Source organism: Raphanus sativus, chromosome 3 (assembly GCF_000801105.2).
Source record: "Raphanus sativus cultivar WK10039 chromosome 3, ASM80110v3, whole genome shotgun sequence".
NCBI lineage: Eukaryota > Viridiplantae > Streptophyta > Magnoliopsida > Brassicales > Brassicaceae > Raphanus > Raphanus sativus.
In genome coordinates, this window is record NC_079513.1 from 1,723,264 (window position 1) to 1,744,182 (window position 20,919).

Below are 20,919 nucleotides of genomic sequence, written 5' to 3' on the forward strand. Positions count from 1 at the left end.
AGCACATAAATATAAATTATATTTAATTTTTTTATTAATATTATAAATTTTCTTTTTCCTATCAATATTTTAATATAAATTTGATTTAACTGAACATTAAATTAAGATAAAAACAAATTTGTTTATTTTGAATTATATTTAAGAATGTGCATGTATATATTTAAAATTATAATCTTAGGTAGATTTTTCTATCTATTTATTTTAATTAAATATATTAAATAAATATGTAAAATTGCATAATTGTCAAAAATTAAAATTAAACAATATTTATAAAATCTGTGGATATATATAAGAAACTATTGATTTTACGATTTAATTTGATTTTATGATTTAATTTTTTATAATTTTCTAAAAATATGTATATATTTTTTGAATTATTTTTAATTTAAATTATATTTCGAAATTTGAGATGTCATAATTGAATATATTTATTTTAATGATGATTTATGAGTTATTACCATATTTTAAAAAAGTTCAAAAATATAAATTGACAATAAATGTAATATATGAGTTATTACCATACTTTAAAAAGTTTACCAAAAATATAAATTAACATTAAATATAATTGTCCATGTCATATTAATTTATAAGACATGTCATCAAATTTTAGTAGTCATGTCATATATTTTTTTGTGAAAATGATTGTAGAGAAGACATGTGGCAAAATCACTTCTCAAATAATGTCTAGGAGATTTATGTTTATATTTGTGTATCTAATCTATTAATTTAGGGATTATCTACTATTTGAAGTTCTCATTTAAATTTTGGACTCTTTCATAGTTGTTGCTAGAATATATCATGCCTCCTATACAATGCAACCTATCAACTTAAATTAAACCAAATCTTAACCAACATAGATTAGTTAAACCTAACCAGTAACACTTTTATAATATTTTTGGTTAATCTCTTAATATAATTAGATCATATAAAACTGAAACCACTTTTAAATCAACGAGTTCCATATCATTCCAGACATAAGAAAAAATATATCCGACTCATTTACAACGTAAGTATACAAAGACCGTGTATGCTTATGCTCATTGATCTTCCAAAAACCAAATAATTGTGGCATAGACCAACATAGGCTCATGTTCATATCACTAACTTTACTTTCATATATTTACTCTTCACCTACATCATATCACAACATACACAGTTCTGCAAGAACATGATTTTTTTTGTTCAAACAACCAAATAATGGTGGCATATGGTCAGTAGATTTTTTAAATATGTTTTTATATATTACATTTTACGAGACTATGTGTATAAGTTTTTTTTTTGAAAAATGGCATAACTATGTGTATAAGTTAAAAGGTAAAAAGTGTGACAAGGCAAATTATTATACTAAAAAATGAAAGAAGATTAAATACAAACTAATAACAAGTACAACACAAATTATAACACTATTAAATTCTATATATATTTATAAAATATTATATATATGTCTAATATATATATATATATATATGTTACACAAAATATATATTATATTATATACACATATTATATATACCATATATTATTAATTGAAATTTGACAAATCAATTTCCGCCCTTTAGGGCGAGTCCTAATCTAGTATTATTTATTTTAGCTGTTTTTTTCTTATGTGGGCTCACTTATATAGAAATTGAAATAACATAATCCCGTAATTTTAACTCGTCCCACATTAGTTGAGGAATTTAGGAAGTAATAGGTTTTGTTTAACCCACTTGTATTTTATAAATATTTTAATTAATTGATAAAATAAGCTGCAAAAAAAACTGTATTAAAACATCAATGTAACTTGATCCATCATATAATCAATTTATCTAATTATTAGCAATATATACATCCTCTACAGAAAATCCACTAAGAAAATTCCTTATTATGTTGAATTGATTTTTATTTAGAGAGTACACATCTTTCGACAAGATTTAAGTTTATGATCTTTGAAACTCATATATACATCTAAGAGGTTTAGTGATTAAGCTAACTCTTTATCCGTTGTTTATCATAATATCTTAGAATTTTTTTTTCTTATACTGTATTAATTTAAAACTTTTGAAGTTGCTTCTATATTTTTAATTTAAATATTTTAATAATTTTACATTTAGAACTTTTGTTAGCGATTACTTTATATATAAATGGAGAGATCTGAAAAAAGCTGCGAAATTTAGATATCAACATATTATTTTTGAAGGAGATTATCTAAATCGTCAAAAGAAAAATGGAAATCTAACTAATTAACCCTTGTAATATATGAGCCTAACTCAACATACCAAAAAGCCTAAATCAGACAAAGCCCATAATCTCGAAGGAAGCCCATGAGATGTCGGCCAGCATAGCTGAAGGGGATAAGAGGTTTTAGTTTTGTCTTTTTGTTAATTCGTAATGTATTTTCAGTCACTCATGTTTGCCCAGTTAGCTCCTTCGCCGTCTCCTTCTCCGGCGAACCTAAGCCACTTCGTTCACCGTCGTACCTTCCGACACACCACACTCGCAGTCTCCGCTTCTCCTCCCACTGCAAACTCCTCTCGTCCACCAATTCAGGCAAAACATCTTCACCTAATTGTACTTCGGTCTTTTTCATTTTATCATCTAAATTTCGCAGCTTTTTTTGCAGATTATTGGAGGAAAGGATTCAACTTTAGATGCTACAAGGAAGAATGATTCAACGGGTTTCACGTTAGAGCCAAACGAAGAGGAAATTGATTGGATGAATCTTGAATCTGATATTCGTCTATGGACTAGAGCGTTACGTCCTGTTCAGGTAATCAAATCAATCTTTGGATTCTTCTTTTTCTTGTAAAGTTATGAACTTTGTTGGGTTGTGGTTTTTTACTACAGTGGTATCCAGGACACATAATGAAAACTGAAAAGGAACTTAGGGAACAGCTTAAGCTGATGGATGTTGTGATTGAAGTCAGAGATGCTAGGATTCCCTTATCCACAACTCATCCAAAGGTTAGTGGGTGTTGCTTTCCAAAATGGTCTTTACCCTTTCATTAGACGAGAGAGAGCGACACTTATGGATGAGTTTTTTTTTTAACTCTTTTAGATCCATTGTACTACTGTAGGAGAAAGTTAAGTCTATGTGTTGGATTAAGTCAAATAATTGTGCCTGCTTTGTCGTTTAAGATACTTCTTTTGGAACTATGCATGTGGTGTGTTTTGTTTGTAGATGGATGCGTGGCTTGGGAATAGGAAAAGAATATTGGTGTTGAACAGAGAAGATATGATCTCTAATGATGATCGAAATGATTGGGCTAGATACTTTGCAAAGCAAGGAATAAAAGTCATTTTCACTAATGGCAAACTTGGGACGGTATGGTTTTTCTATTAGTAGTTTAATATTTTACTTTGTTTTTTTTTTTGTTCTTGGAACTGTTGGTTTAATAGTGTCTCTGAATAATGGTTGCAGGGAGCTATGAAGCTAGGTAGGTTAGCAAAAAGTTTAGCTGGTGATGTAAATGGAAAGCGGCGAGAGAAGGGTCTTCTCCCTAGATCAGTGAGTAAATGTATCTCTGTTGCTGTAGATATGTAGTTTTAGTCTTAAGCCTAGACGATAAATCAGTCATAATCAAACAACTTTTTAAAAATCTGAGATAAAGTGCTCAAGTTGGTTTAAATCGTTCTAACCCGGTTTTAAATCGGTCTAAATTGATCCAAATCAGTTAAATTAAGATCTAAGTGGTGTATGACTAATTTAATTATATCATAGTCATCATCAATTTGTCTTATAAATAAATAATCCTTTTCTCTCCATTTTTGTTTGCTTTTGGGATTTCTAACTTTTAAATATTTCATCAAAGTAATTTTTTAATTAACACACAAAAGCTTAAAATATGTAATATAAATGTAAGATATATAATAAATAAACAAATTATTTGTTAATGCATAGGCTAAGTATATATCCTAAATTTGCCTAGATGTTTTGTACCGTCTAGCAATTTCTTGAACATTGGTTTTAAGTATACTTCCTATTATGCAGGTTAGAGCTGGGATCATTGGGTACCCAAATGTTGGAAAGTCATCTTTGATCAATCGTCTATTGAAGCGCAAAATCTGCGCAGCAGCACCAAGACCAGGTGTAACTAGAGAAATGAAGTAATAAACGCTTTTGTCTTTTAACATATTTAAGATCCTTGTCTTAATCTTTGTCACTGGTCATTTCTCAAATCATACTGTAAACAGATGGGTGAAGCTCGGGGATGGTCTTGATCTGTTAGATTCACCAGGAATGCTTCCTATGCGTATTGATGATCAAGCAGCTGCTATAAAGCTTGCGATTTGCGATGACATTGGAGAGAAAGCTTATGACTTCACAGATGTTGCTGGAATCCTTGTGCAGATGCTAGCACGGATTCCAGAAGTAGGCTCGAGGGCGCTTTACAACCGGTACAAGATTCAGCTTGACGGAGGCTGCGGTAAAAAGTAATGAAATTTTGTTCACAAAAAGATTCTCATTTTCTTTTGGGCAACCTAATGTTCATTATGGCTTCTTCTTGATTCTTTGTCTCTTTTGTAGATTTGTGAAGACGCTTGGTCTAGACTTGTTTGGTGGAGATAGTCATCAAGCTGCATTTAGAATACTTTCGGATTTTCGCAAAGGCAAATTTGGTTATATCTCGTTGGAGAGACCTCCACTGTGATCAGGACTCTGTGTATAGAGTTTAATCCTTAAACTTTATGAAGTATAAATGCCTAAATATGATGCATGTGTGCATTTTAGATTTGCTTAAATGCTGAATATGAATGGTATATAACACTTGTTCCAAAGTCTACTATGTATGCATTGTTTAATGTAAAATTAGGAAGTTGCATAATACTTGTTTGAATTTCAACACAATTGCATTAAGATGTTTATGATATGGTAGTCCAATGAATAGAAAAATCTTCTTTCAAACCAAATGTAAGGGTTCCATTCATGGTTGTTAGATATTCATGTAGCTAGAATATATTTTCTGAGTTATTTATTAGATATTAACATACAATAAAAATGAAATTTAATTATTGATTTTAGAGGTACATGATATTTACATTGGCAAAGTCTTATTCCACAAAATTACATAAAATATTAATGTTAATCTTTGAGATTCAAACTTTGGTGAAAAATTTCTCTTGTTTTTGAAATAGTTAAAATCTATCTAATCTATTAAAACTGAAGTACAAATAGTACTTAACCATGAATTTTACACAAAAATTACATATTCATGCCACTGAATTAATTAATATCATAACAAATCAAATCGTAAGTTAATATTTTCACTTTTAAATTGAGAGACGTATCTCCTACAGATACGCTAATAATTGTACTTATCAATTCCTAATAATTGTACTTATCAATTCCTTCCTTATCCAACTATTTCTACTCTTAACGAAGGTGAGGTTAAAAAACTAATTTAAAAGGAAATAAGATTATGCACCTACCAAGTCAGAAATAATTATAACTATTCGGTTCGAGCTAAAATTTTGTTGCTCTGAACATATGTATTTTAATATGCTAGATTTTTGCGACTTCATTGTAATCCTATTATTCTAATATATATCTATATTATTAAAACAGAAACATTCTGTTGGACCTAACATTTATTTTGTAAGTTTTTAAATTAAATACATCTTTATACTTTATAAGAAAACATACATTAAATCACTAATGTTCATTTCTTTATACTACTATCCATGTTTCCAAACAATATACTTATTTCTTTATACTACTATCAATGTTTCCAAACAATATACTTATTTCTTTATAGTACTATCAATGTTTCCAAACAATATATTTTTTATACTACTATCAATGTTCCAAATAATACAATAATTACTCTTAGTTATTTTATATCTATCATTTTCTCTTTAAAATTTTGTAGAAACGTCATAATTTCATAAATTGCAAAATAGTGAACTTTAAAATTTCGATTATAAGATTACAAATTATGAAACTATTACAATTTAAATCTAATTAGATTACATATCGGTCATCCATCAGTTGAATCGGTTAGTCTCGGGTTTTAGTGATTTTTAATATGAATATTTTAAAAACATAAATTGAATTGTCAGATCTCCGGATTAACCGGTATAATCACAATCGGGTTGAATTTAAAAATACTGATTTAAATGCAAAAATATTTTAAATACACACTCTTTAAAAATTACCAAAATATTTGTTAAATTATTAGTGAAATTTTTCATCGTAAAATATCCCGCGCTTCAAAAGCGCGGGTCAAAATCTAGTCTATCTTATTAAAACAGAAACATTTGTTGGACCTAACTTTTATTTTGTAAGTTTTTAAATTAAATATACCTTTATACTTTATAGTTAAACATACATTAAGTCACTAATGTTCCTTTCTTTATACTACTATCCATGTTTCCAAACAATATACTTATTTCTTTATAATACTATCAATGTTTCAAAACAATATATTTTTTATACTACTATCAATGTTTCCAAATAATACAATAATTAATCTTAGTTATTTTATATCTATCATTTTCTCTTTAAAATTTTGTAGAAACGTCATAATTTCATAAATTGCAAAATAGTGAACTTTAAAATTTCGATTATAAGATTACAAATTATGAAACTATTACAATTTAAATCCAATTAGATTACATATCGGTCATCCATCAGTTCAATCGGTTAGTCTCAGGTTTTAGTGATTTTTTAATATAAATATTTTAAAAACATAAATTGAATTGTCAGATCTCCGGATTAACCGGTATAATCACAATCGGGTTGAATTTAAAAATACTGATTTAAATGCAAAAATATTTTAAATATACACTCTTTAAAAATAACCAAAATATTTGTTAAATTATTAGTGAAATTTTTCATCGTAAAATATCCCGCGCTTCAAAAGCGCGGGTCAAAATCTAGTCTATCTTATTAAAACAGAAACATTCTATCTTCTTCTAGGTGGATTTTAAAGTTGGACATCACATTATTATTTTTAGTCTAACCTTTCATTTAAATATTTCTTTAGAGAGTTTAATATCAAGCACCTATCATTTAACTCCACCATAATTAATATTATCCTATCATTTAACTCCACCGTAATTATTATTTAACATCACCTCTTTTATCTATTTTTTCATTTAACATTAACTCCATCGAACTTTCATATGAACGTAAATCATTTTTCTATAATTTAACTCCACCGTAAATTATTTACAAAATATCTAAATCATTTGACTATCATTTAACTCCACCGTATATATTATATAATAGTACAAATATAACAACTCCTCTCTTTTATTATAGTCAAATGAATACAACAAATGTCTCCAATATAAATATTACACGAGTCTGAGTTCTTAAAAATAAATAGAAATAAAAATAAATGTTACACATGTTACTAAAAATATAAACGAGTCCAAAACATGTCATTGCCCAGTTTTAACTATCTTGATCCAATTGTATCTCCCAAACCAATGGATTGAATTAACCAAATAATTTAACAATATGTTTCAACCACATCAGTACTTTTTTGAAACTCAATACTAAATATATCATAATATTTTTTCTTGATGCTCAAATAATGAATATACACTAAATAGAAACATCAATTTATTCTTTAAAAGTAATCAAATATGGGAAAACCCCTTCACCAAATTAAAAATATATTCTTATTTCAATAACAGAAACATCAATTCAAACTTTAAAAAATCGATTATGAGTTTACCATACCTAAAATCTCGGTGGCAATCAAATATTCACAATCAAATTTATAGATTTGAAATATCGTAAATATGGAAAACCCCTTTCTCCAAGATTAATCTACTATACCAAAAATCTCGGTGTCATGGGATTTTGTATTTATGTATATTTAACTTAATAGGTAACTTGACGTATTTATGAGATTTCAATAAAAGAAACATCAATTTTAACTTTTTAAGAAATCGATTATGAATCTACTAGCCTAAAAATAAATTAAAGAAAAGGAAAACAAGATGTAGCTATTTTTTTCTCTCTTTCCTGGATAGTTGTTGTTACTAATGGACTTATTAATTCTATATGGACATGGACATTTATAATGAATTTTTTTTTTCTTGGGCATAATAGTTATTTTGTCAATAAATATAAAACAAAAAAGATTGTATATTTTTATTGCACTTAACTTTCTAAAAAAAACACATTGTCATTTTCAATTTATTCAATTTTTTGCATACACATTCAAAATACTATTCTTCTAATAAAAAAATTTGAATCTATAATTGTTTTTGGATTAATACAGTTTCATTTAAATTATTTTACTAAATATAAAACATTTATGTACCCGAACGGTTAATCTTTCTTGCTATTTTTTTTATTTTTCCATTAAATTTTCTGTTTATCTATCTTATAATAATTAATAACTATTTTATTAAAATTATAAAGAAGACTTCAGTTTTGTTCGTCTAAATCGTATTGGTTAATATTAGATTAGTGTCCCCATCTTATGTCTATATCTATAATACACTATTATGTTAGTCCAAATCGTATTGGTTACTATTAGATTAGTGGTTCACAATACATCTGTAGTACACTGTTATTTTAATCCAAATCGTATTGGTTAATATTATATTAATGTTTGCACCATACAATTATATTTATAATACACCAATGAAAAACTATTAATACAAAAAACAGTTCTCATTGTTTTTAAACAATTTGGACAAACTCGAAATTATATAAAACTACATTATGTGAAATAGAAAAACTCTAAATTGTATTGACTACTATAGAATATATGTTATATGTTAAAACAAAAATAAAATCCGCGCAGTCGCGCGGGTCATGATCTAGTATTTTATAAAACAGCAACATTGACTATTGATATATGTTTGGTCCAACTATTTTAATATAATTATTTAAAAAAATTATTAATCTTTTAAAAAATATTATACAAAGAAAAGAAAAAATATGACTAAAAACACAAATATAAAAATTAATTTTTTTAAAAATGTAAAACAAAAATATACCTGCCCTTTTAAAAACGGATAAAAATTTAATCTATATTACTAAAACTGAAGTTCGAATTAGTTTTGTTTGGTAATATGGATAACAGTTTTTAAAAGATGTGTGTTTGGAAACATGTATAGCAGTTAAAAAAAATTATTTGGAAACATTAATAGCAGTTTAAAAAATAGGTTTGTTTGAAAACATGAATAGCAGTATAAAATGATATAATATTTTTGGAAAATATATAGTAGTATATTAAGAAAAGAATGAATTTATATTAATAAGAAAAATTGGAAATCTATTATATTATGAAAAACTATCTATTTGTGCCAACTTTAAAATATACGAAAAATAAGCTAATCTAATTATCTAAAAATATCATTTGTCTAAAATAATCATAAAACAAAATGTAAATTTTATATACATATTTCAAATCAAAATAATAATTTAAAGTTGATTTATATCAAAAATTGATTTAAAATATACATATATTCAAACTTTCATTTTTACTAAATATTTTCCAATAACAATTTTTAAAAAAATGTTTTCAATATTTTGATTATTGAAAACATAATATATGTGATTATTTATATGATAGTACATATAAAATACTATTAATTATATGTTTGATGTGTTTTTAAAGGAAAAAAAAGATTGTGAATTAGGGATGAGCGTTCAGTTACCCACTCAAGTTTGGTTTAGGTCTAATGAGTTTCGAGTTTCTGAGGTAAAAGATTTCAGTCTCATTCGGATATTTTTAAATTTTGTTTCGGATTTGATTCGGATCTTTGCGAGTTTGTTTAGATCCGGATAACTCATTTAAATTCATTATTATAATTTAAATTTCTCAAAATATATAAACAAAATAATATATTACATATATATTTGAATAACATATATCAGAATACCTGAACTTAACATATAAATTTGTTTGATTTAAATATTTGGATAGAGAATCAATAATTATGTTAAGTATTTTTGGTGATTTAAATATAATTTAACTATTTTAGATATTTTTATTTGACTATTTATATATATATTCAATTATTTAAACCAACTTATAAGTACTTCGGGATGTTTTTATATATATTAAGTCTAAAAAATAATATATATAAGTATATAAATCTATTTCGAATACATTCGGGTATCTCAAATGTTTTGGTTCGGATCGGAGTCGGTTTCAGTTATCTAAATACCAAATTTTGATATTTAATCAACTTCTATTCGGGTTTTATACTTCTTTTTAGATCGGGATTGGTTCAATTTTTTAAATTCAATTTTTTTCCAACTCTAATATTGGCATAGAAAACAACATATTTTAAAAATATACACCCGCACGGGTGTGCGGGTCAAAATCTAGTTATATTATTAAAACTGAAATACACAACAATAAGATTGTTTGGAAATATGATTAGTAAACTTAAAAGTGTTTGGACATAAGGATGCCAAACTCGAAATCATTATTTTCAATTAATTATCGGTTAACTTATCCCGTTTGTGCTCTAACCAACTTGTAGAAGTAACTGAAATATTAAATACGAACTCATAACTCGCTTGATTCCTAAAAATATCATAAAAATCTAAAGTGTTTGAATTAACTAGCTATAATCTCGGCTGCAATCTATACAAAATATTTTTACTTTAATTTTCTGAGCTCAACTTCCTTCCTACGTCTTCTTCTCCAAGCAGTATATCTCCAAGCCTCTATAAATAATTACCTAAATCATTGCACACAAATATAACAAAAAAGATATTACAATCTAAAATATTTTTAAAAGATATGATATTCCATAAATGTTTCACCTGCGAGAATATCAACATAATATCATAACACACAATAGTTTTGAATAACCTAGATTATTCACCTCTCTATATATACCGATAGTTAAGAGGAATTTAACAACCATTTACAACTCTCAAAACAAACATGACTACCCCAAGAAAGATGGTTTTCATCAACGATCTCAAGCTTTACAAAGACGAATGACGAGTTCCTGTCAAAGCTCTTCATTTGTGGAAACCGAAAACCAATCATGGAGGGGAGACTCTTAATTTCATACTTGTAGACGAGTCCGTAAGAGCTTAATTATTATAGATTATTATATGTTTGACATAAAAGCTTGAGTTTTTTTTAATTTATGATATGTTTTGATGTAAAATATGTGGAACTAAATTTACTTTTTTTACAGGGTCGAAAAGTACATGCATTTTACAAGCGAACTATGATGTATCGTGTTCAACGAGATTTACCTATTAGAGAATGGAGAATAGAGAATGGAGAATGGTTGAGAATTTTAAGATAAGCGCTGCTGGAGGTCAATACAGACCAACAAATTTTCAATACAAAATTACCATCATTGGAGACACAACCATAACCCGTACTAACTATTGTAATGATAATCACTTCCTTTCCCTAGCTAGATACGAGGAAATTGGTACTGAAAATCTGAAATCATTTTTTCTAATTGGTATGTACAGAAAACAATTCTTACTTTACTGTATTTTCTTGATCTACTTTTCATATTAAAGTGACTTTGTTATGTTATTGTAACAGATATTCTTGGACAAGTGGTCGATCTTGGACAAGTCATATCGGCTCAAGTTTAGATATTCTTGGACAACTGATCCATGATTTTGATGTTATCTATAATTTTTTCTGTGAATCCCATATTGCATAATCGGGAGATGACACTATTATCTGCTTGATCCGCTTTGCCAAAATCAACGAATTGAGAGGTAATAATATTTTGATTTAACTTTGGTTTACTTTGGATTTGAAATCTAAAGTTAATAATATATGTGTAATCTGAATAATAAAATTAGATTTCAAATCCAAAGTAAACCAAAGTTAAAACATTATTAATAAATTATCGATAATAAAACTGAAAAAACTAACTTCTTTACTAAAAGTTACACAAAACATATTTTAAAAAATATAACTAAAGACTAAAATTAAAAGTAAAAGTTATCTATTGGTTCAACCAGTGGTTCAGGTATCCGGGTTCCAAGTTTTAGTAATTTTTCGACTTTTAATTTATTAGTTTTTTTACAAAATTAAAACCGGATTTATCTTGGATCACTGGGTTTACTGGTTCAATCTCGGATCTGGGTCCGATTTGAAAACACTGATTATTAGACTTTAATTTTTGGGTTGATTCCGGGTCGGGTTTTTTAGTACGAATATTATTGACTAATAAAAATATATAATATGTTGAAAACTTTAGGAATAAAGTTTTAAAATAATTTTTGAAATGCATATGGCATAATTGTATAGTTATGCACTTGACATATTTAATATAGTTACCAAAAATATATTATATTAAATTAATGTAGTTACAAATATAATTACAAATAACATAAATATAAAATTAAATTTCTCAAAAAAAATTAAACAAAAATATATCCGCCTTTTCAAAGTACATGACATCATCTATCTTATTAAAAGAAAAAAATTTAAACAAAATATATCTGCCTTTCAAAAATATATCCGCCCTTTCAAACAAAAAATATCATCACAAAAATTCATGACATCATCTATCTTATTAAAACTCAAGTATAAAATTAGAGTGTTTGGACACTTGAATAGGAGGATTAAAAAAATTTGGAGTGTTTGGAAACTTGAATAGAATTCTTAATGAAATTTGTTTGGATACTTTAATAGTAGTATCTATTAATGTGTTTCCATATTTTACTTAGTTTAACAATTTAATTAATTATATTATCTTAATAATAATTTACATCATTAATTATATTAACGTAATATTAGTGCATAGTTTTATTTATTAGTTAATCAATATTAACTTTGTGCCAATTATAAAATCAAAAATGTTAAATAATTAGGTTTACATATGATTAAACGTTTGTTTTAGTTTATTTTACTAAAATACTTTTTATTTTAGTTTCAATCAGTGGAAGATTACGTACCCAAAACATAGTTCAAAGATATGTTTTTGTGAGTAAAATAATAACTTAAGTCAAAATAATTAAAATTTGCTACATTTATTCCCACTTAATTTTTTACTCCGTATAATTATTTTACTTGATGAAAAAAACTCTTTATATTTCACTTAATTTAGCCAAACACATAGAAAAAGTTTTTTTATAATTTATAAAATCAGTTAGACATGAACATTATATGTCCATTTAGGTACATATTGTTCCTTTCAGGTTTTTTTTTTTTGAAACCAAGTCTCCCTTGAATATTATAAATTTATGTGTGGATTTTGAGTTTGGTCATTCTCGAACTGGATGAATTCGGTTCTGATGTATAAGAACCTAAAAATATCTAAATAACCAATGTATCTAAAAGGAGTTCAGATATTTGTAATAAAATAGCCATATAACCTGATTAGGTCTAGGTCTTTTGAATATCATTAGTTATATTATGATACATCGAAAATATATAACACTAATTATGAAAAATAAATATCGATGTATGAAAAAACTCTTTCGATTTCACTTATTTAGTCAAACACATAGAAAAAGTTTTTCTTATTAATTTATAAAATCAGTTAGACATAAACATTATCTGTCCATTTAGGTTCATGTTGTTCCTTTTAGGTATCATTTTTCTTTTTTGAAACCAAGTCCCGCTTGAATATTATAAACTTATGTGTGGATTTTGAATTGAGTCATTCTGAATCTGGATGAATTCGGTTCTGATGTATAAGAACCTAAAAAAAATCTAAATAACCAATGTATCTAAAATGGGTTCGAATATTTGTAACAAAATAGCCATATAACATGATTCGGTCCATGTTTTTTGAATATTGTTAGTTATGTTATGATACATCTAGAATATATAACACTAATTATAAAAATAAATAATAAATATCGATGTATAAAAATATATTTCAGGGGCCAATTTAACAAAATATTAGTTGGTTCAGTTGAAATATATATATTTAAAATATTTATATGAACTGAAAAAAAATCAATATAAAATACTGTACATTTGGATTCAAAATAATTTCTTTTAATAACAAACTAGACAAATACGTTGATTTATATATAAATTTAAATTACAATGTAAATATTTAATTAATATATAAATATTTCACATTGTTTAAACAAAATATCAACGTAAAAATATTGTACAGTTGCGTTCTAAAGTCATTTATTTTAACAACAAACCAAATAAATATGTGATTGGAGAGAAATAAAACAAAGCCAGAGAAACACATAGTTTACCAGAGACACCCTATGTGTCGAATTTATTACAAAAAAAGTTTTACTCAGATAAATACATTCAATAATTACAAGCAAATAATATATTTCATAAAAATGAAAAGTAATACCTGCGCTTTCGAAGCGCGGTTAAAATCTAGTAAATTATTAATATTATAGTTATTATATATTTAAAAATAAAAATTAAATATAATGTTTTAGACCAAGTAAACTGAAGATAGTAGAGAAACAGCCGTTGGACTAAAAAGTAGGACCTACCAATCCACCACTTCTTTTAGATCTACTCTTGTCTCATTGACCATTTATCGATTTAAATAAATAAATAAATAAAAACAAGCAGAGATAGAAATCAGAACGTTGGGGCCAACTCTCGAGATCCGATTTAAAACCCTCTTCTTTGACGATCTCTCCCCCCATCTTCAATTAACTAGCCGTTACTTTCCTCTCTCTTTACCTCAATCACAATGTCTGCTTGTGTAGAAGAAACACCTAATCACACTAAAAAGGTATGCTCTTATCCTCTCCTCCGATTGTACGATTCAAAATGGTAATAATCTCTGTTTTAACAGGAAAGTGGAAGCAGCTTGATCATGGTTTCTGAATCTTCTCCATCCTCTGACAAGCGTCTCTGGAGCAGTCTTCGTAACAGGATAGATGTTCTCCTCGAAGAGAAGAGCAACACCAACAAACCCATCTCCTCCAGCTCCCCATTGATAGCTCCAAAGACTGTTGGAGAATCAGAGAGAGCAAAGAGGTTGAAGAACGATTCGATGCTTTTGCTTAGAGGGTTCGACTCTGTTTCTCATACTCTGTCTCAGCTTTCGAGTAATCTCGACAACGCTCTTCAGGTAAAACTGAAAATTTTACTAATTTGATTGTTCATTCTCAAATGATTGTGTTTCTGTAAACTCAGGGAGTTAGAGAGTTAGCTAAGCCACCTACATTATCTGAGATACTCCACTCCAATCTCAAAGCTGATCAGATACAACACCAAGAAGAAGAAGGAGAAGAAGAAGAGAGTAAAGGGAAGAAGAGGAAACACGAGTCTGATGCTGAGCTAAAAGAAGATTCATCAGATGAGTCTGATGAGAAGAGACCAAAAGAGAGAAAGATCATGAAAAGGGCTAAGAATGTAAAGTCTCAGTCTTTAAAAGTCTCTGTTTTTTTTTTACTTCTTTGAATAAAAAAGATTCAACAGTTTGTTTCTTGCAGATTGCGATATCAATGGCAGCGAAGGCAAACTCGCTTGCAAGAGAGCTTAAAACCATAAAATCCGACCTGAGTTTCATCCAAGAACGTTGCGGGTTGCTTGAAGAAGAGAACAAAAGACTAAGAGATGGGTTTGTCAAAAGTGTTAGACCTGAAGAAGATGATCTGGTAACTGTACAACCTCCAAAGACTGCTCTGTTTTTTTTTTTTTGCTTCTCTTATGATCTTGGTTTTGAATTTTATAGGTGAGGCTGCAATTAGAGGTGTTGCTTGCGGAGAAAGCGAGATTAGCAAACGAGAACGCGAATCTGGTTAGAGAGAATCAGTGTCTGCACCAGATGGTGGAGTACCATCAGATCACATCTGAAGATCTCTCTGCCTCTTATGAACAAGTGGTTCAAGGTTTATGCTTAGACTTCTCATCACCTTTTGGTGAAATCGATTATGAACAACACGAAGAAGAGGAAACAAGAGCTCTTGATGTTTCAAAATCACTCATCGAAAGCTTTGAGAAAGCAGAAGATGAAGAAGAACAACAACATTGATATAGAGACATTCTTGCGCAGTTTCTTTGTTTCCAAGATAAAAAGTTGTAATATCGTTCCACTGTTTGTTGTAATAATTGGGGTTTGGTATTTGATTAAGCTTTTGAGCAGTTTCTTGATCTCTAAGATACTATTTCCGTTGTTTGTTGTAATAATAGGGTTGAGTATTTGATTAAACCATAAGATATGAAGTTTGTATTATATTTCCTCGGTTTGTTGTTTTACTTTTAGATGATGTACTAATATTTGCAATGCTCTAACAAGAGTTTTAAGGGGCTGTTTAGAAGTTATAAGGTGCATGCATCTCTCATAAGTCTGCACGGGAAGATGGGCCGTTAGATTAAGTCATCTTTCAAGAAAATGAATGATGCAGAATACATCAGTATGATTTCCATTTTTCCATTGTAACTGGTGAATAGCTTTAGGAATTAATTCATAAAGATTTTATTTCAAAAATGCATTTCAGTTGCACCTAGTGGTGGAGCAATGAACAAACAGGGTGGTCAATTGACCCACATCAATTTTAAAGTTTAACTTGATGTAAGTATGCAATTGTAACAAATATAGATTAATTAGTTCATTTTTTACAGTTTGACACCCTTGATAATTATGAAACCTCCACTGCTTTTTTATATATCTAGTTTTGATCAACCTATATTTGGATCCTTCCTCCGCTACTGGTTGCACCTTTCTATTTTTTAAGTTAAAAACTAGTGAAATGTTGAAAAATTAGTACAACGACCCCTGGTAACATTTGCTCATAGCTAACTTAAGAATTATGTTTTTAAAGACTCCATGTAAAATTTTGGTAGTGTTCTTCATTAGTTGCTCTTGCAATATACATAATTTTTTAAACAATTTTGATAATGCCCCCATGATATTCATCTCTACATCTGCCCCTGGTCGTGACTGAAATCTCGACCACCATTTCTTAACTTGGATGGAAGGTTGCAGTTTGAGGGTAGGTTGCAGTTTGAGGAAATCCATGAAGCCTTTTGTTCATATTTAGAGGAGTGATGATCCGTTTTTTTTTTTTTTTGGTGCTAAAAGTGATGATCCGTTTTCTCAGACGAAATACTTTTCTTTGAAGAATGTTATGCTTGCTAAGACAACTAGAGCTCGAGGAGGATGATCTGTCCAAAGGTGCAAAGGAATGATATTCCTGGAAAAAAATCAATGTGAGTCATTACTTCCTTTTTTGGTTGTTGGTATCAATTTTTAAAAAATTATATTTGGTTCTTATCTCTATAGTTAGTTCTCTATAGAATGATGATGTCAAATGATATGTGAGAGGTTGACTAACTGAAAAACCTACTTCGACTCTTCTTGTTGGGTAGTTATGACTTGTGAAAGCTTATGTAAGCTTCAAAGACTTGTGTCCAAAGTGGGTTTGTTCACTTTCAACAGTTAGTCAACTATTTTAACCATTATCCAACATATTTTGATTTGCATATCTTGATTAAAAAAAAATAGGTGTCCAGAGTTTCACCTGTTATTATTAAAATTAACTCCTCACTAAATTATTTAGAGACTCATATTCGGTTATAATAACAATTATAGTGTTGCTTAAATATTTTTATTTGAATCTGACTGTGATAAAATATTTTCTTTAGAAGTGTGATTTTTTAAACCTAAATATGAAAATTCTTCATGATTCTATTAGTCACCAAATATTATAGGAGATTTTAACCTTTTAAGGTGTTAGGTTCCGTTCAGAAAAGTGTTAGGTAAACTATATTTGGGTTTTCATAAAACATTGGATGTGTTTGAATCTTGTTCTTCCTTTTATTTTAGTTTGAAGTACATGGTTAATTGTAAAACTATAATTAGCAGGTTTGAGCACCCACTTTGTAATAAGTAATAACTAATCACTAAAGTTTCCTGCTCGATTAGGTCTTGCTACTGAAGTTTGATGTTGAGCCCACTTGGCGTATGAATAAGATCAACTAATATAACGTCCTAATTTTTTTGAAGAACTTGCGATGGTTGGTGAAGGTTGTTAGGAAGAAGTGGCGCCGTTGTCATTTGATTTTAGTGTTTATTTTCTCTCTCCTTTTATATATGAATCGTATACTGTAAAGGTTAGTAGACGACTATTAATAGAGACTTACATTTTCTCTTGTTCATTTGTTGTATCGTAACTAGCTTTTAAAAATACAATTTTAGAACAAAAAGTTGAATTTATATTTCCTCAAGGTGTATGTTTCTCAATTTGTTTTATAAACTTTGGATAGGATGACATATTCAATAAGTGGCCATAATAACCAAAACAAAAATAAAAGAATGAGATTAACAAAAAAAAATCACGCGAAACAAAAATTCGAATTCTAAAAGAATAGAAAAGTTATAGTTTAATGTGATAGAAAACAGTTTTACTACTTCCTAATTGGTTTAGGTAGGATTATTTTTTTCCATTGAAACAACTTGATTAAATAATTAAAGAGAGGCGTTTACCCAATACAACTCAACCCACTCCCGGACATGATCACCTTAATCTTTCTTAGAAACTATATAATTTTATTTTGTCAACATAAATATTAATTTTATATCTAAACAGAACAATATAATAAATCTCTCAGATGTTTTGAAGTAAAAGAACTAAATTTACAATATTATTTAAATCGATATTGATGTTTTCATGTAATTTATTTTCAAAAATGTTGGCGTTACAACATAATTATCATGCGATTAATTTGAATAGTGTGAGTTAGAGGTAAAACTAAAACTTTCTATAGCATAAGAACTAAAAGTTATAGTCCATACTTTTCAATTAAACGTTACCACACAATTACCACGCGGTTTATATGAACTTAAAACTTTCTATAGTAAAATTATAGTCTAATACTTTTCATTAATGTTGACGTTACCACATGGTTCACAGTTCATATGAATAATGTGAATCGCAGGTAAATTACTGAAATTTATATAAAACAAATTTGTAGTCAAATATTTTTTCATTAATTTTGGCGTTACTACACGATTATCACGCTATTCATTTGTACAGTATGAGTCGTAAGTAAATTTAAAACTTTCTATGATAGAATTTATAGTAAAAAAAAGTATAGTCTAATAGTGTCATTACTTACCACATAATTAACATATGTTCATATGAAAAATATGATTCGTATAGTAAAAATTGGAAAAAATTATGATAAAATTTTTATAGAATTTTTTTTATCTATTTGTTTTCATTAATGTTGGTGTTACCACGTGATTACCACGCAGTTTATGTGAATAATTGATCAAAAAGGATATTATGTGATGTAAAATGGTAGTTGTTTAACTTTTTGTTTATATTGAAAATTTGAAATAAAATGGTATGTAACTGTAGCTTTATCCTTCTAATAACTAAAAATAAAAATTCAAAAATGAAATCATTGATGTTATTTTACTGTTTTCAACAGAAAAAGATTTCTCTTTAACTAAAAAGTTAAAAAAATAAAATGAGAGCATTAAAGACCTTATAGTATTATCCAAAAATAATAATACCAAGTTTGTCGTCATCGTCTCTCCCTCTACTTTCCAAACTCATCCTGAGTAATATTTATAGTTAAGATTCAGGTTAGAAGTTGGGCAAAATCAAACCTCTTTTCCTCTTTCTTTTTCTTTGTAGACCAAGAAAACTTCCCGTTGATCCTCTCTTGATTTCTTCTTCTTACAAGATTAATTCTCAGTCATTTAGCTTTAAAAAAATGGGTGACATCATCGGTCGCAATGATAGGGAGATATTATTACCCTCTCATGTTCTCCAAGATCCCTTGTTTGATCATTCTAACAAACATCAGGTTTATATAATCTCTTATCTAAGTTTTACTAATTGATTATTATCATGTTAGTTTGATCTCGTTTTGTATCAAAATCGTTCTTACCTTATTATTTTCTTTTCTCTCATCCAGTTGCATAACTCCTTCATCAACCACAACCATGGCAGCGGTGGATTCCGTCGACCCGGTGCACCACCTTCAGATTCCTTCAGAGAAACTTTTCCTTGGGTAATTTATTTAAATGACCCTTTCTCAATATTTTTTGTATAAGTAATTTTAAAATATTTTCTCGATATTGTTAGAAATTAATATCTTTTCAGGCATTACTATTTACTTCAATTTATTTACTTTTTGTAATTCAAAACAAAATTATCTTACCTTTTCTGGATTTTTTTGTTATGAAGAACTATAATACGTTACAAACTCAGCAGAACAATTGGCAAATGAGTAAAAGAGAGGACCAAATGCAAGCATTTTTCTTGGTTCCTCCGGGCCGTAAAGCTTCTGGCACCGGAGTATTTCTTCCGGCCAGTGCTTGTCATCTGCCAACAAAAAAAACAGGTTAATATAAAATGAATTCTGTACTAATTAGACTCATGAATGTATTTGTTTAATGTTATTAAACTTTTTAGTTATGACAAAAAAATTGCCCACAGCTTCTACAACGGTGCTTCTCCCGGTGCGTGTTGTTCAAGCTCTCAATCGCAGCGTTCACAACAAGCGTATTCATATTTCTCCCCGTTCAGGTTTTTTTTTTGTTCATCATTCTCTTTTTTCTAATGCATCACGTTAAGAAAAAAAAATCAAAATTTAAATATATACTTTATTTTGTTTTAAATGTAGAAATGGCAGAAAATGATTCGAAGAAGAAGAGCGAGATGGTGGAAACACCAGTGAACACTGAAGGCGAAACTCTGATTGATTCGCCAGAGAAACTTCTCCCGGAGGAATGGATTTATTGATGGCCAAGTTACCTATTAATGTGAATGAATAGAATCAAATAAAAATAAAATGAAAGATTGTAATGTGGATTCTTGTGTCGTGTATGCTTGCCATTGGGTTAGTGTAATATACCTAAATAAGATCAACCCGTTTGTGACTTGTGCATATTCATTTTGTTAAAAGGTCGAATCAAGAATGAATTAGACTTCTGCATTTGTAACTTATTTTAGCCCTCTTTTTTTTGGCACAAAACTTTTGGCTTCTAACATGAAACCTTTTTCTTCGTAAGAAGAGAAAATTTCATAAATGAAAGTTACATAATACAATATAACAAACAAATAATTTGATA

General features: G+C 28.2%; 3 protein-coding genes across 6 annotated transcripts; all 3 read left to right on the forward strand.

Moving 5' to 3' along the window:
- The first annotated feature begins 2,355 nt into the window (after positions 1-2,355).
- LOC130509102 (DAR GTPase 3, chloroplastic-like) lies at positions 2,356-4,805 on the forward strand. Of its 2 annotated transcripts, none has more exons than XM_057004725.1 (8): positions 2,356-2,529; positions 2,603-2,749; positions 2,827-2,943; positions 3,161-3,304; positions 3,401-3,487; positions 3,971-4,086; positions 4,174-4,413; positions 4,508-4,805. In XM_057004725.1, exons 1-8 carry the CDS (start codon positions 2,371-2,373, stop codon positions 4,629-4,631), a joined length of 1,134 nt encoding a protein of 377 aa, XP_056860705.1. In that variant the 5' UTR covers positions 2,356-2,370; the 3' UTR covers positions 4,632-4,805. The 2 variants fall into 2 exon arrangements, with proteins under 2 accessions (XP_056860705.1, XP_056860706.1); XM_057004726.1 differs by having other exon boundaries at positions 4,174-4,406.
- A 9,627-nt stretch (positions 4,806-14,432) lies between these two features.
- LOC130509649 (uncharacterized) lies at positions 14,433-16,071 on the forward strand. Its single transcript, XM_057005813.1, has 5 exons — positions 14,433-14,616; positions 14,680-14,958; positions 15,024-15,242; positions 15,323-15,487; positions 15,565-16,071. The coding sequence occupies exons 1-5, from the start codon at positions 14,575-14,577 to the stop codon at positions 15,862-15,864; spliced, it is 1,005 nt and encodes a 334-aa protein (XP_056861793.1). The 5' UTR covers positions 14,433-14,574; the 3' UTR covers positions 15,865-16,071.
- A 3,278-nt stretch (positions 16,072-19,349) lies between these two features.
- Positions 19,350-20,727, forward strand: LOC130509071 (uncharacterized). 3 transcript variants are annotated; one of them, XM_057004635.1, is made up of 5 exons: positions 19,350-19,649; positions 19,761-19,856; positions 20,033-20,186; positions 20,281-20,374; positions 20,472-20,507. In XM_057004635.1, the coding sequence occupies exons 1-5, from the start codon at positions 19,557-19,559 to the stop codon at positions 20,485-20,487; spliced, it is 453 nt and encodes a 150-aa protein (XP_056860615.1). In that variant the 5' UTR covers positions 19,350-19,556; the 3' UTR covers positions 20,488-20,507. The 3 variants fall into 3 exon arrangements, with proteins under 3 accessions (XP_056860615.1, XP_056860614.1, XP_056860613.1); XM_057004634.1 differs by having other exon boundaries at positions 19,353-19,649; positions 20,060-20,189; positions 20,285-20,374; positions 20,472-20,727; XM_057004633.1 differs by having other exon boundaries at positions 19,357-19,649; positions 20,033-20,189; positions 20,285-20,374; positions 20,472-20,727.
- Positions 20,728-20,919: the final 192 nt, after the last annotated feature.

Bases quoted from the DNA above. Each gene is read 5' to 3' on its own strand.
- LOC130509071 (XM_057004633.1), top strand. From the start codon at position 19,557: ATGGGTGACATCATCGGTCGCAATGATAGGGAGATATTATTACCCTCT. The intron at 19,650-19,760 runs GTTTATATAATC...TCTCTCATCCAG, and splicing joins ATCATTCTAACAAACATCAG to TTGCATAACTCCTTCATCAA. The intron at 20,190-20,284 runs GTTAATATAAAA...AATTGCCCACAG, and splicing joins TCTGCCAACAAAAAAAACAG to CTTCTACAACGGTGCTTCTC.
- LOC130509102 (XM_057004725.1), top strand. From the start codon at position 2,371: ATGTATTTTCAGTCACTCATGTTTGCCCAGTTAGCTCCTTCGCCGTCT. The intron at 2,530-2,602 runs GCAAAACATCTT...CTTTTTTTGCAG, and splicing joins CCTCTCGTCCACCAATTCAG to ATTATTGGAGGAAAGGATTC. The intron at 4,087-4,173 runs GTAATAAACGCT...TACTGTAAACAG, and splicing joins GGTGTAACTAGAGAAATGAA to ATGGGTGAAGCTCGGGGATG.
- LOC130509649 (XM_057005813.1), top strand. From the start codon at position 14,575: ATGTCTGCTTGTGTAGAAGAAACACCTAATCACACTAAAAAG. The intron at 14,617-14,679 runs GTATGCTCTTAT...CTGTTTTAACAG, and splicing joins CACCTAATCACACTAAAAAG to GAAAGTGGAAGCAGCTTGAT. The intron at 14,959-15,023 runs GTAAAACTGAAA...CTGTAAACTCAG, and splicing joins ATCTCGACAACGCTCTTCAG to GGAGTTAGAGAGTTAGCTAA.